General features: G+C 37.4%; 1 protein-coding gene across 1 annotated transcript in view; it reads left to right on the top strand.

Moving 5' to 3' along the window:
* The first annotated feature begins 625 nt into the window (after positions 1-625).
* BTBD1 (BTB domain containing 1) overlaps positions 626-15,242 on the top strand; it is a 67,966-nt gene continuing 53,349 nt past the window's right edge. The window contains exons 1-3 of the mRNA XM_037833176.1: positions 626-1,141; positions 7,762-7,918; positions 13,807-13,912. Of these exons, the coding sequence (XP_037689104.1) occupies positions 747-1,141; positions 7,762-7,918; positions 13,807-13,912 (658 nt within the window). The 5' untranslated portion in view covers positions 626-746. The remainder of the gene's footprint in view (positions 1,142-7,761; positions 7,919-13,806; positions 13,913-15,242) is intronic.

Raw genomic sequence — 15,242 nt, 5'->3', positions numbered from 1 at the left:
CCAGAAGGAAATGCCCCTTAGACTGGGAGGCGATGACCAGCAAAACAAATTTAAGGAGAAGGGACGTGCAGACCTGAGGAGAGGCAGTGGGGTTCCAAGCCTCCCAGCTCAGCTCCCGGGATTACCACAGGAGGGGGGGCCATCTGGAGTGGTGACCTGGACATAACTGGGGAGGGGCGTGTCAGAAACCATGTCATCCTCTCCCCACATGCTCCCTTGGTGATGACCTCTGTCCTCTTCCATTTTCAAGTCCTTGAGGGACTCAGCCTAGGTACACGTGGGAGCTCCGGACCTAGTGATGACGGGCGTGATGGAAGGATGAAGGCAGGAGCTGCGAGACGAGCAGCAAATCTGAGGCGGCTCTTGGAGGTTCGTCCGGGTCGGTTTAAGCCTGGCTCATCCAGTTGCAGAAGCTCCAACTCCGGGAGCGAAGAGCCGCGACGTGCTCAGGTTCGGCGGCAGCCGACCGTACCCCGCCCCCTCCAGCGCCAACTCTCGCAGCTGCTTTGGGCTCTCGCGCGCGCGCCTCGGAATCCTGCTCGGCGAGGGCGCGCCTGGTGCCGGGGACGCGCGCCTAGCGGCTCCGAGCAGGAAGGGTCAGGGAGGGGCCGGCGGACGCGCGCAGCCTCCGGAAGCTCCTTTCCCGGAAGGCAGGGAGGCGTCGCCGGCCTCCCGGGGCGGCCTCGGCGATGGCGACTGGGCCGCGAGAACGCTCTCCTTAGTCCGGGGAGACGCGCCGCTACAGAATGGCATCGGTCGGGCCGGCTGCGCCGGGGGAGCAAGACCAAGGGGCTGAGACCGAGCCGGGCTCCGCGGGGTCGCCGCCGTCGCCGTCCCCTCTGGGGCCCCTGCTTCCCCTGCAGAGGGAGCCGCTCTACAACTGGCAGGCGACCAAGGCGTCGCTGAAGGAGCGCTTCGCCTTCCTCTTCAACTCGGAGCTGCTGAGTGATGTGCGCTTCGTACTGGGCAAGGGCCGTGGCGCCGCCGCTGCCGGGGGCCCGCAGCGCATCCCCGCCCACCGCTTCGTGCTGGCGGCGGGCAGCGCCGTCTTCGACGCCATGTTCAACGGCGGCATGGCCACCACGTCAGCAGAGATCGAGCTGCCGGACGTCGAGCCCGCTGCCTTCCTGGCGCTTTTGAGGTGAGCGGTGGGCGCGCAGCCCGGCAGGGCGGCGGGAGGCAGCAGCCGGGCGCGGCCTGCCCCGGCCTCCCCGGTGACCTTGGGCAAGGCGCCCCTCACCCCCTCCGGGCCTGTGACCTCCTAAATCAGTGATGCTTTCTGAAAGGGCTAAATCAAAATCCGTAAGCTGGGGCAGCTGCCTTCTTATTGTTTAAGTAAATGCAAATGTTTTCATCCACCTAGCGTGCGTGTTGTGGTTTAAAGGCGCTTTCACATTCCAGTAGTGGATTGTCGCCCAGGCTTCAGCATTAGAGGTTGCAAGGGTTATACAGTACGAATCACGTTGTCCTGATTTATTGAATTTGGAAGAACACAACCTTTGCACTGTTTTATGTTTTGAATGGGGAGAAGGGAGTCGTTGAAAAGCCTTGCAGGACTGATGGCTTGGGGTTTTTTTGTTTATGTCTTTTGGAATGCCAGCTCCTTTTTCATTAGCGTGTTAGTTATCAAGACCCAGCTCCCAGGAAAGTGAATACCAAAACAAGTGTAACTGTACTTGCATATGGAAGTTTGATTTTTAGTTATTTATGGATAGAAGATTGACTTCCGATTGGTTCCTTTAGTGGAAGGGAGCTAAGAGTTTGGCATTATTGTCTTTTAATAACAACAAACCTGGTAAGGAGGTGTAGATATTGTTTTCCCCAATTTTACAAATGAGACCAAAAGGTCAAAGTAACTTGCCCAAGGTTAGAGCCAACAAACACTGAAGAGCATGTATGTTTCATTATACTAGGATGGTTCCAGTTGCCTTAGTAGAATGTGTTAATATGAAAATAGAGTTTGGGGTGGCAGATCAATGGAATAGAATAGCTATTCCTACAAAGTCTCAGCTCGAAACTCAATCAAGAAGATCCCTAAAAAGGTAAATTAAAAGTTCAAACAACTGAAAAAGAAATACTAAGATCCTGTTAATAAACAGGATAGATAACTTAGGAAAAGAAAAAATACAGCTAATAAAGAGACTTTAACCTCATTACTAATTAAAAATGCAAATTAAAACATTGACTTACTGGAAAATGTTCGATTGTATATATGGTTACACAATAAAATTAAAAAAAAAAAATTCATGGAACTACACTGCACAGTGAACCCTAACTTAAACCATGGACTCTAACAGTACAATTATAAAAATGTGCAATCTTCAATTATAACAAATATTACACACCAATGCAAGGTGGTGGTGAGGTAGTATATGGGAATCTTGTTTTATGCATGATTGTGCTGTAAACCCACAACTTCTCTAATAGCAAACAAACATTGAGGTACTTTTCCCCTTCCCAATAATTTAAAAAAAAAAAAAAAAAAAGGTTTGCAATAACATCTGATACTAGCAGTCTCTCACAGAGTTGGTGGTAAAACCCTTTTGGAAAACAGTTGGACTATAGATTCACACACATTCCCTCCTCACCCTCCCCACACACATTTACGAAATGTTCAAGTACTGAAAAACATCAGTACAAAACTATTTACAGCAGCATTATTCATAGTAGTGAGGAAATGGTCAACTGTAGTGAATGGTTAGGTAAACAAGGCTAGGTTCCCTTGATGGAATGTCATGTAGCCACTAAGTGTAGTACTTATGTAGAGTAGATAATAGCATGGAAAATGTCTGTAATAAATGATGCATTTGAGACTGTGTAGACTGTGATTACAATGGTGAAAAGAAAAGGAACAAACTCTGTACAGCTATATTGAAGGAAACATACCGAAATGCTTATCAAAATTGTATTACAGTAGTGAGATGATTGGTGCCTTTTTTCTTTTCTCTTTGTTTCCCATATTTTCTGTAATTTGATTCAGTTATATTTATAAGGGTGGAAAAAAACCTCAAAAACTAGTATCTAGGACATTTTGGTTTTGGCTTGAGGTTGACCAGGAGGATTGGGTTTAGTTCATTTAGATTTTTTTGACTAGAAGTATTTTTCAAAATGGTCTTTGGGACATCTGTACTGTAATCTTCTGGGATGCTTGTTGGATACCCCTCCCCTCCCTTATAATATCATAATATTTGGAAGTGGGACCTTAAAAACATTTTAAATACTCTCCCTAAACTATACTTTTACTGTCTAAAGTTTGAGAGTCTCTGATCTAAAAATATTGTTGAATAACCTATTCCTTTGGGGGAAAAATATTTAGATTGCTTGGATAAGAATGTAGAGGAAAAACTGCTTATTTCATAGTTTCACTGAAGCCGTTAGTCATTCCCTTCGCATCCGTAGAAAAATATGTGAATTAATTTTTGAGTCCTTGAAATGTAGCACAGTGCAATTTGATTTCTCATTTTTCTATTTTCCATGTAGTCAGAATATTTGTCCTTCAGGTTTCAGTCATTGTTCTTTTCTGCAGTTGATATCTGGACTTTTAAACTTGGGTATTGGCTGGCAGTGAAACATAGGTGTGACAAAAAGATGGCTGATGGTCGATTAGTAGTTGAGTTGGAAAACCAGGTTAGCTTGGGCCTTCTTTTATTATTTTTACTGCTTGCATTGTTAACATTACTTGAAAGGCTTTTGAACTTAAGTTTAAAGCCTTTTAAGAAACTGCTTATTTTGATTTGCTTGACCCATAAGTGATGTTCAGTTGTTCATTTGACAAATACTCTGTGCCTGTCACTGTTTTAGGTGTTGGAGACAGAGCAGGTAAACAAGAAAAAGGCCCTGCCCTAGTGGAGCTTATGAGCTAGTGTGGGGAAACAAAAATGCAATGTGATATTGAGTATAGATAAGTGTTTTTGAAGAAAAATGACCAAGCCTTAGGGGAAAGAGCATTTTAAGCAAAGAAATGCGTGTGTAATGGCCCTAAGTTTCTCCTGTTGGAAGAACTGCAAGAGTAAACCAGTATGGTTTGAGCAGAGGGAGGGAGGGAGAAAGTGGTAGAAAATGAGATAGGCCTATCAAAGGGATAGGCCAGGAGGTTTTGAACAGGGGAGTAACATAATCTAATTTACATGTTTTTAAAAATCATTCCAGCAGTTGTTTAGAGATTAGACTGTAAGGGAAATAAGATTGGAAACAGAGAATTGAATTAAGAGGCCTTTGCATTGGTCCAGGCAGGAGATGCTGGTGGGTAATGCCAGTCATGGACGTGATGAAGAATGGTGAAATTCTGGAATATATTTTGAAGGTAGGACCAAGAGGACTTCTAAGACATTTAAGTAGGGTTGTAGAGTAGGCAGTTAGATAGGAGTGTAGGGAAGAGCTTGTCAAAGAGTGAATGGTATTTAAATCATGAGACCAAATTAGATTGCCTAGGAGGGAAAGCACATAGTGAAGAGAAAAGAGGTACCAGGATGAGCCCTAGGATACTTCAACATGTGGAGATGTAACCCCTGAGAGCAAGCTCTCCTTAGAAGCAGAAGGGAAAGCAAGAAAGTATTACCCTGAAAGTCAGGTTGAAGAAAATGTTTCAAGAAAAAAGGAGTGGTCAACTCCGTTAAATGCTGCCGAGAGTTAAGTAAAATGAGGGCATTGAATTGAGTACTGGTTTTGGCAACATGGAGACCATTAGTACCCAGACAAGAGTGATTTCAGCAAACTGATTAGAGTGAGGAGACAATGACAGGTGAAGAGCTGGAGACAGTAACTATAAATCCTCTCAAGAAGTTTTATTGCAAAGGAGAACACAGAAATGGAGTGGTGGCTGGAAGGGGACATAGGGTAACTTCTGTTCTTTCATTAACCCATGGCATTAGGTACTCCCTCAACTATATTTCCAGGCCTCCAGTCATCTCCAGACCCCAATTTCCAACTGGACATTCACAAATTAATGTCTGGTACCCCTGCAGATGAGCATGTCCTTAACAAAAATATCTCTAACATTTAATGAGAGCTTACTGTGTGCCATTAATTGTTCTTAAGCACTTTATATGAACTCAAGCTTCAGAAAAGACCTTTGAGACAGGCACAATTATTATTATCCCCTCTATTAGCTTTAATAATGCTGAATAACAAAACACCCCAAAATCAGGGACTTGGGCTTCGTAGTAAGGAGGGTGGAAATGAGAAGGTTGAACTAAAACATGGAAATTAATTGAATTTCTGCTTATGATTCACCCCTCAACCAGGTGGAAATTTGCAGGCTCCTCTTAAAATGAATTGAAAGAACTGCCTGGGGGGAACTAAGACTGCTGGTATGGGTTTGGTACGCCAGGTAAAGCTCTTCTTACAATGGCATTGGGGAGTCCCAGCCGAAAGGCTGGCTTCCTACTTTAAAGCAAAGTGCCAGTCAGTAAGCTTCCCACATACACAGAGCTCCCAGCCAGACTTTCAGTTTTGGAGAGAATTTTATCTGGAAAACAGAGCTACCTACACAACAGAGAAAATATACCAGCTCCTAGAATACTGAGCCTGGAGACAATCATTAATCATTTGACATATGAGGAAAATCAGCACACAAATGAGGAAGACTAAGATAAACAGAACAGTTGACTCTCAAGGAAGCATATAATTCAGGGAACATGAGAAGTTTTAAAACTTTGGTTAGTATCATCTTGGAAATCTGAGAGCATATTTGCATCCATAAAATAGACACATGATGCTGGGGAGGGAAAATAAAAGGAATAATCAGGAAACAAGCAGGAATTCTTAGGAATTTATGCTGAGTGTAAAAATAGAGGGGCTAAGAAGATAACAGATGAGGAAGTCTTCCAAAATGGAAAGGAAAATAGATGTTTAAAATGAGACATTTAAAAAATAAATAGCTAATACTTATTGAGGCTGATTATTTGTCAGTACTCTTCTAAACACTTTACATGTTCTGTTATCAGTCCTTACCACAAAATTTTGAAGTCTGCACTGTTATTCTCATCTCTTTTCAGAGAGGCATACAGTTACAATAACTTGCTTAAACTCACGTATCTGCAAGTAAGGGAACAGAGATACAAACCCAAGCAATTTCTTTCAGAGTGCACACAAATTAAAACTGCCCTCTCTTGGTTGGCCTTATAATAGTATAGCATAGGAGGCAGTCAGAACCCAAAAGTGATATGTGATGTGGTGTGGCAGACAGTTCCCATGTTTCCTCAGCCTCAGTTTCCTCGTCTTTAAAGTGGAGATAACAGCACCCACTTTCTTTGTGGCAGATTACACAAGATGGTGGCTGTCATATGGTAGACACTCAACAAATGTTAATTTTTTTCTCCCTTCTTTTTACCACTCTACCCCCAGCCCCAACTATGAGATCTCTTAGGATAGACTGTGCCTTGCTTGGTTTTTAATTTCCTTAGCTTATCAGTAAGTATGGCATTTAATGTCAAGTGAATATTATGAATGATCCAGTTGGCTGTCTTGAGTCTTCAAAAGAAGTTTTTGGGAAAATATTTAAAAACAATGTAGTCCAGAAAAACAGCAACTATTATTTTTCAAACCTGAAATGTAAGGGAGTAGGAGAATGAGCATCCTCCACTTAAGACTGTTGGAAGGGTGTGAAGTTATAAGAGGAATGTCAGGATTTGGTTAGGATGGAAAGATAAGGGGGTATAGCAGATTAGGGTTTCATCTTGAATGGTGATTATGGGCTTTAGGAATGAAAGAGGAAAGTTAAAAGGTAGAGTGTAGGGACATGAAGCAGAACTTAACTTGCCTTGCTCACTTCAGTATAGTAGAGGATTCTGAAAGAGTGAATAGATTTTCATAAACATTTATTTTGTGACTTGAGTCCTGGAGAAATAAGTAGTAAGTGTGTTAATGTGTTTAGTATCTCTAAAATGAAATACTTGTTCCTAATGCTGTACTTCTCAGCCTTAGCAGCTGTCCTGAATGTAGCCAGGAACTGGGCAGTAAACACCAAGGGTCTATGAAGTGCCACAAAGGAGGCCTAAAGTTGATACACGAAAACTCAAGTATGGTTCCACAAGAACTGCCTAGCCCTTCACTGAGAATGTTATGCTTTATCTGTAGTTCTATAAAGCTGACTTATCTAGTGACGTAGCAGTTAGAAGCAGCAAACTAGGAGGAAGATAGTATTGGGCTGATAGTATTTTGAAAGAAAACTGGACCAAAAAACACTAAAAGGAAATAGCAATATGGAGTCATTTAAATATACTTTTAACTTGCTTTATTTCTCCAAAGCCCCATTGCTAATCTGCGGTCACTAGAATTCTGGGATAACGATCAAAGGTTCAAAGATGCCCAGAATAAGAAGTCACTATCAGAAAATAAAGGAATGTTTTGGCATTTAGAAATCTGAACTTCAACTGTCTGTAGACTTCCTTAAGTGAAGCATCCTTTGAGAGGGAGGTACAAGTAAACCATTGTTGTCCTTAGCAGCTGTGGAGTGGTAAAAAAAAACAAACAAAAAACTCTGAAGACTTGGCTTAGAAACATGGGTTTGTCATGTGATCTTCACGTGACCTCTTTTTCCTCTGTTACATGGAGAGACTACCTGTTGGGATTGCATAAGAATAAAAGGAGATGATATATGTGCAAATGCCCTGTAGGAAAGCCTAATGTAAAATTGAGGTTATTTTTCAGTTTGCTCATTATCTTTGAAAAAGTTCCTCAGAAGTTGTTTTAGATAAGCCTGAGAGATTGCTTATCTAAAACATTACTGACCATCACTGCAATTTCCTGATTGCTTTCCAGATTTCTTTATTCAGATGAAGTTCAAATTGGTCCAGAAACAGTTATGACCACCCTTTATACTGCTAAGAAATATGCAGTTCCAGCCTTGGAAGCACATTGTGTGGAATTCCTTACCAAACATCTTAGGGCAGATAATGCCTTTATGCTTCTGACTCAGGTAAGTAACTGTAGCTAAATATGTATTACTATAACTTTGAAAATTGAGTATTAGCATAACTATATGTGAATATTTAATATTTCCAGAGAATTAATTATAGATCATAATGTTAAAGTATAAGTAATTATTTTCATAATATCATTCAGGAAAATAATAGCAGATTCATATGATTTTAGAATAGAAAAGCAAATTAGAGTTTACTTAGTACAGTCCTGAATCATATACATAAAGAACCTGGAGCCTTACATAGGTAAAGTGTCATGACTTATCCTAACGGCTAGTTGGGATTGGAATTAGGATCCAATGCTGTTTCTGCTGGGCTTGAAAATATGATGGTATGAAATTTTCTGGACTTACATCTTAGTTCTCGGATTTTTGTTGGATCTGGAATAAAAATTGAGTATTTCAAGTTCAGAAAAGTCCTAAGATTCAATTTCTTTGGCCCTGTGTCTGGAAGCTTGCTGACCCACTCTTCAAATGATCATTTAAAGTTTATATGAAATAATTTCTTTGACACTTAAAAACTTTTCAGATATAATAGACATACAGAAAAGTGCATGGATCAGAAGTATGCAGTCTGGTAGATTTTCACAGACTGAGCATACCTATGGAACCATTACCAGTCTCTAACATATTTTATTTAGCATTTGTTAAATGCCTGTAATCTGAGCATCATACTTTAGATATAAATAAATTGCTGTTTTTCTTTTTAGACAATATTTTTAAAAGTCTAAGTTGATAAAATATAGCCCTATTGAATATTAGTATTGGAAATAATCATGAATATCCCCTAGCTCAACCTTCTAGTTACAAATGAAAAACTAAAACCTGGACTAATTAACTCGCTGCCCCAAGTCTCACGACAGGTTAGGCAAAGCCAGAGCCTCATATTTTCCAGTTCAGTGATCATTCCATCATATGAAAAATGTCTTATGGTTCCTTAAAAAAAAAAATCCCCTCATCAAGTATTTGTAGTGATAGAAGAAAGAGCACACTAATGTCACCCTCTCTTGGACATAATCACAGAATCCCACATATATATAGCGTGCCAGGCACTAAGCTAGCCTCTTTACATGTATTACCACATTTACTCCTAACAAACATGTGATGTAGTTTACTATTTTTATCCCGATTTTAAAGATGAAGAAATGGAAACTTAGATTAAATGTCCTATTTAACATTAAACAGTTAGCAAGTGGTAAAGCTAGGACCTCAACCTTAAACTGATAGTTCTCAAAGTATGTTGATATTGATGATGATAATAACAACGAAATGTATTCAGTGATTATTGTTTGCCAGTCACCATTCTAAGCACTTTGGATGTATTAACTCAGTTAGCCTCACCATAACTTGAGGAGGTCTAGATGTTGGAGGCAAAGGTTTTCTTATTATCCCCATTTTATAGATAAGGAATTGAGGTACAGAAAGTGATGAACTTGCTTGACAAGGTTAACAGCTACTAAGAAATCTTTTTTTTTTCCTCTTTTTGAATTTATGATAAACATCTAATAAAGAAGTTGATATTCATAAGCTTCATTAAGTTTTTAAGGGTCTTTAATCTGTATGGAGAGTATTGACCACTTTATTAAATTCATAAACAGATAAAACTTTGAAAATTAAATGTTCAAAAAAATAATTGTAGATGTCTGTGTCTAAAGAATTTATGCTACAATTTAAAGTAATTTATTCTTTTGAACACTTCAAATACCTTAAGTAGCAAAGTATACTTGTATACTCTTAAAACTTACTGCAACCTGTACACTTAAACCTATTCAAAATTATCAGCACCATGTATTTAATTCATTCATTTATTATTCCTTTTCTTTTCTTATTTTAATACCTATCCCAGGTTATATTAATCTTGCCATATCCAAAAGAAAATATCTCAGATTCTGGATTATAGGATCTAATTATCAACCAGTTGATTCTTGTTTTGGGCATTGGACCGGGTTGCTTCTCTGTGATATATTTTAAGCCCCAACTAGGGGTCATTGAATTAAGCTTTCTCTTTATAGTAAAACTCTTACTATGTATCAGGCTTTTTAAGTGTATATTTTTATGTAGATTTTTATTAATGTGTCTTGTTTTGTTTTTCAACCAGATGACTCCCCTGAAATGATGAGACTTAACTTAGTCAAGTGGAATGATCCATTATGTTTCATATATATATATATATATGACCTGGTCTGTTGCATTATTTAAAACTCAAGTCTGTTATTGGTATTTTGTTAGAATTGGTAGGACCATTAGGAGAATTCATCTCCCAGGTGATAAGGAGTCAGATTTCTCCCCTTTAGTACTTTTAAGTAATTCATCCTCTTGAAAACAGTATTGAACCTTCTTACCACTTGCTTAACAATGTGACTGTTGTGATTGATCTGTGTTTTTTTCCCCAATACTTTTGGCTTACTTACAGTTCCCTGTATTTCTCTTTCTTTTCCTATATAGATAGATACAAATACATATCTATACTTATTCTTAATTAAAGAAGCCAAATACCCACATATATTAACATTTCTTTAAAAAATTAAACTTAATTTTATATTAAAATTATATTTTTGAAACTTTATATTAGTTTTTCCATTTCGAGCATCATTACAAACTTATGGCCTTTCACATACTTACTTTAACTATAGTAGTAATGATTATTATTTTTAATGCTCATATTCTCACAAATTGGCCACGTAAGCTTACTCCTTTGTCCTTTGAGCACCACCCCTAACATCCTTGCTTTCTGGTCATAGGAGGATATTCCAGGTTCATCCTGAATTTTCCCTACATTAGGATTTTATATCTAATATGTTGTAAGGAGCCTGGTTTTTGGTTTTGTTTTTTCCTCCAGTGCAGAATAGTATTAAGGATTAAAATCTAGGCGCTGGGGTTTACACATGAATGTTGGTACTAGGCTAAAGTCTGATGCTGCTGCCTTTAAAGATAATGAGTTCATATTTATTTTTCCAGTTTAATGTATGTGTTGCTATATACTACTTTTCTTAAAGTAGAAGGTTTAAAAACTACGAAGACATTCCTTAATATTAATGTATGTGTATGATGAAAATCTAAAATATATATTCAAAATACGTAACATTTTTAGGTACTTTTTTTTTTTGAGATATAAAACAGAACAAAAACATGCAAAATTGACTGAGAAGGCAGATCTCATACCCATCCATTTCCTTGGCCAAGATTATATGAATTTTCTCCAACTGAGAATGCTAGTGGTAGGTTAACAAAGTGCTTCTCAAACTATAGTTGCAAAGAAATCACCTGGGGATCTTGTTAAAATACAGATCCTGGTTCAGTAAGTCCAGGGTCGGGCCTGAGAGTCTGCATTTCTAACAGGCTTTCAGGTGATGCTGGTGCTTCTGAACCCCACTTTGAGTAGAATGGGTTAACAAATGTCACTGTGACAAAAAGGAAACTTTTCAGTGCTTTCTTGGCCTGAGAACTCAATATTACTCCAAATTGTTCCTTGGTGGGGTCATGTGAACTAGCCCACAAATTGTCATATGAGCTTCTTGTTCCTGCCAAGTGAGTTATTTGAGCTGAGCATGTTCGTTTACTTGAGAAGGAACAGTGTCAGCTTCACTTTTAAACAAAGTGCCAGTATACTGTACCAGCATAATTTATACAGAGAAAAACACTTTTTATGAGTGAAACAGTCTTAGTGATATTTATCAGAAATGTTGCCAGAATCAAGCTCAATTTTGAGGAAATTTATTTTATTCTACCTAGCAGCAATAAATTGCATAGGAGACTTGATATTGCATTTGTGATCTAGGACATGACTGAAAAAATTGCTGTCCTAAATAAAATACTTTTTATAAAAAATTGTCTTTTTAGAGTGAAAGATCAAGTTTTTCATGAATACTGACTAAAAATATAGTTTAATTGGCCAATTAAAATTTCTGCTATTAGAATTTCATTTGTTAAAATATATTGGTTTTCATATTTTAAAAAATGCATGAACTGTGTATGAACTTAAACTAAATCCTGTACTAGAGGGAAAAAGTTCTATGAAAAACCATTGACAAAATTAAAATATGGACAGTAGATTAGATTAAAATATTGTATTGATGTTAAATTTACCAAAGTCAATTACTATGGTTAGATAAAAGAATAATCTTATCCTTAAGAAATACACTGAAATATTTAAGGGTAAAGAACCATAATGTATTACTCTCTAACTGGTTCAGGGATAAAAATTAGAGAAAGGGAGAATGTGTGCATGCAAATGATAAAGCAAATGAGGCAAAATGTTAGACCAATAACATTTAGATAGATAAATCTAGAAAAAGGATATATGGGTATTCTTTATACTAACCTTGCAATTTTTCTATAAATTTGAAATTATTTCTAAATAAAAAAATTTTAAGGGAAAGTTATATGAAATGGAGTTGATATTTATTCTAATTCATATTTTCTTATTATTTAAGGCTAAAATTTATTTAAAATTTGACTAAACAAGTTAATATAAACAGGCTCAAGGTATAATCTAAGAGCATTTTTCAAATATGTTTTAAGTACCAGAAAAATTTTAAAACAATCTGCTGATTTAAATACACATACACATACATATATAAACATAAATTTTAAAAAATAAAAGCCAGTATATTTGATGTTGTCTTCCCTCCCCCATAAAACACAAGGTAACTGTTTAGTTTAGGATGTTAATCAGATAAGTATTACCTGAGTTACAGAATCCTCTGAAAATAGGGTTTACTTTAAAATTAAATTTAGTCATCAGTCCTGCCAGATAATATTGTCATTTATTGATGTGGCCATTCATTAATTGGCAGTATTCTCAGCAGTTTTGTGCATCACCCAGAATGAATACCTCTGTGTTTATCCGGGGTATTTAATGTAAACAGAACTGAAGTTTGCTCATTGGCATGCCTAGCATTACCTTTCCTTTTTTCAGCATTTTTTTAAAACTCTATTTGCAGTTGGCCTTTTTGTACCTGCCTGCCTTTTTTTTTTTTTTAACCAACTTCTTTTTTGAAGTATAATATGTATACAGAATAAAACGCATATTGTAAGTGTACAGCTCAGCTTCTGACTTCTTATAGCCTAGATTAGATTTGTTGAAATCATACAGTATATACTCTTTTGCTTTGTATTTATTCTGGCTTCTTTTGTTCATCTGTAGTTTTGTGAGATTCATCCACATTTTACCATTGTAGATGGTTCTTTTCCATTGTTGTATAATATTCTATCATGTGAATTTTATTCATTCTTCTGTTTTTAGAGCTAGTTTTTGCTTGGCTCCTCTTTTAGGTTCTCTGAGCTCTCTTGCTCTAAAATTCTTGTGCTCTGTTATCTCTCCCAATCCAAAATAAGAAATGGGAAAAAAAAATCTAATCTTTTTGTATTTTTGTGCTTGATATAGTTTAGTAAAATCTAATCTTTTTGTATTTGTGTGCTTGATATAGTTTAGTAAAATGATCCTAAGACTTGGATTTAAGTACTAGCTTTGCAACAGAACTGGATAGATGATCTTGGGCAAGTCAGTACACCTCTCAGCCTCTCTTCCCACTGGGAAAGGCAGAATACTGTCTGCCTTGTTTACTACTCCAGAGGGTTCTCTAAGCATCAAACTAAGCAATGTATAAGAAAGTAGGCTCTATGTATATATGTATGTGTGTGTGTGTGTGTGTGTGTGTTTAAACATGAAAATAAAAGTAATAGAATTGTTATTGGTAATGCAAGTTTGTTATCTCAGCAGGACAGTTATCTTTTTAACTTTTTATTACTGATTATAGAATGAAAAGTTTTAAGGATCCATAGATTTTATAATTGTATTTTAAGTAGATGCTTTTGCATAATTAACACAACTATTTACAGTATCAAATTTGGAATTAAAATAACTATCTTTTTTATATGTTTAGGCTCGATTATTTGATGAACCTCAGCTTGCTAGTCTTTGTCTAGACACGATAGACAAAAGCACAATGGATGCAATAAGTGCAGAAGGGTTTACTGATATTGACATAGGTAAGTTCACTCTGAACTACATTTTTATGTTTTAAGTACAGTAATACCTTATTAATCAGCCTTGTTAGAGGAAGAGCTGTTTTTAAATTAGTGATTTTTCCGAAAAGGTCCACCTCCTTAAGAGGTTTGCTTTGTTTTCTTTTGGTGAATATATTCCTAAAAGTCCTAACTACCTCATTGCCTTTTTAAAAATGTCAAATCAAATAAATAATCATTGAATGTTCACTACATGCATGGCAGTATTCTAGGGTCCTGGAGGAAATATAAAAAAGAGTGAAATGTGATTTCTCTTGTTAAGGAAACAAGTATTCCCTGTTATAATAGCATATCACATTGTTAGTTTACCTGCCTGTTGATTGCACAGCTCCTGTGGAAGAATTCTCACTCAGCTTGCATTCTGTTGAAGGGCAGAAACCAGGTAGGGTTCCTCCCCAGCGTCTATACGTAGTGTGCTGTGGAATATCTATTAAGTTACTGGATGTTTGAGAGCCCCTAGCATTGCCCAAATTGCTAATGAAACATTGCTTATTCTGAATTTCCTTTCCATTAAGGGGCTGTCAGGTGCTCAATTTTTTCCTCAGTCTATTCTTATTTGAAGTAATAACTGCCTGCATCTGGCATCTGGGTGATTTACTCCTAGAAGTTGTTTATAAATAGCTCCTAAATAATGCATGCCATTAGAGCCTGGGAATCTTGAAGTAGATTCTTTGCAGAGGGTCGAGCCTGGGAATCTTGAAGTAGATTCTTTGCACAGGGTCAATACCCTACAGTTATTTGTTGATTTGCTTTGACTTACAGTTGTTTATATTAAAATCTAGTATTGTGTTATGTTTATAAAATATTACCTGTTATGTTTTTATGATTTTTACTGGGCTCTCAGCTTACAATTTCTTACTTTTGGTACATCTGCCCATAGATGACCTATGTATCCCTCTATCCTCATCCTATCTTCTAGTTTGCCTCAAGTCTACTTTTTGAAAATTGAAAACTGAAAGTTTCTATGTTCATCTTTACTGAAGTTATTAGCATACAGGATAGAGATATGTAGGTCCAAAGCCATCTGTTCTTCCATTGAATTTATTATTATGTTGGTTGTTATTCTTGATCCAACATGTATTGAGATAAATTGGTTAATAGCATTTAATTTACCTGTGGAAAGTTTCATGGAACCTTAGTTTATACTCAACTGCTCAGCTTCAACAGAAGGAAGAAACCTTGATTTTTAAAAAAATTATGTTTAACCAATCATTTTCTACATATTATCAAACGCGTACTGTGTTCTGGGGTCTGTGTTGGCTCTTAGCATGAAGGTGTGGATAGACCATTGGAA

The sequence above is a fragment of the Choloepus didactylus genome, chromosome 4 (assembly GCF_015220235.1).
Source record: "Choloepus didactylus isolate mChoDid1 chromosome 4, mChoDid1.pri, whole genome shotgun sequence".
NCBI classification, from domain to species: domain Eukaryota; kingdom Metazoa; phylum Chordata; class Mammalia; order Pilosa; family Megalonychidae; genus Choloepus; species Choloepus didactylus.
The sequence above is the reverse complement of the archived record's forward strand: the minus strand, read 5'-3'. Positions and strand labels throughout refer to the sequence as shown.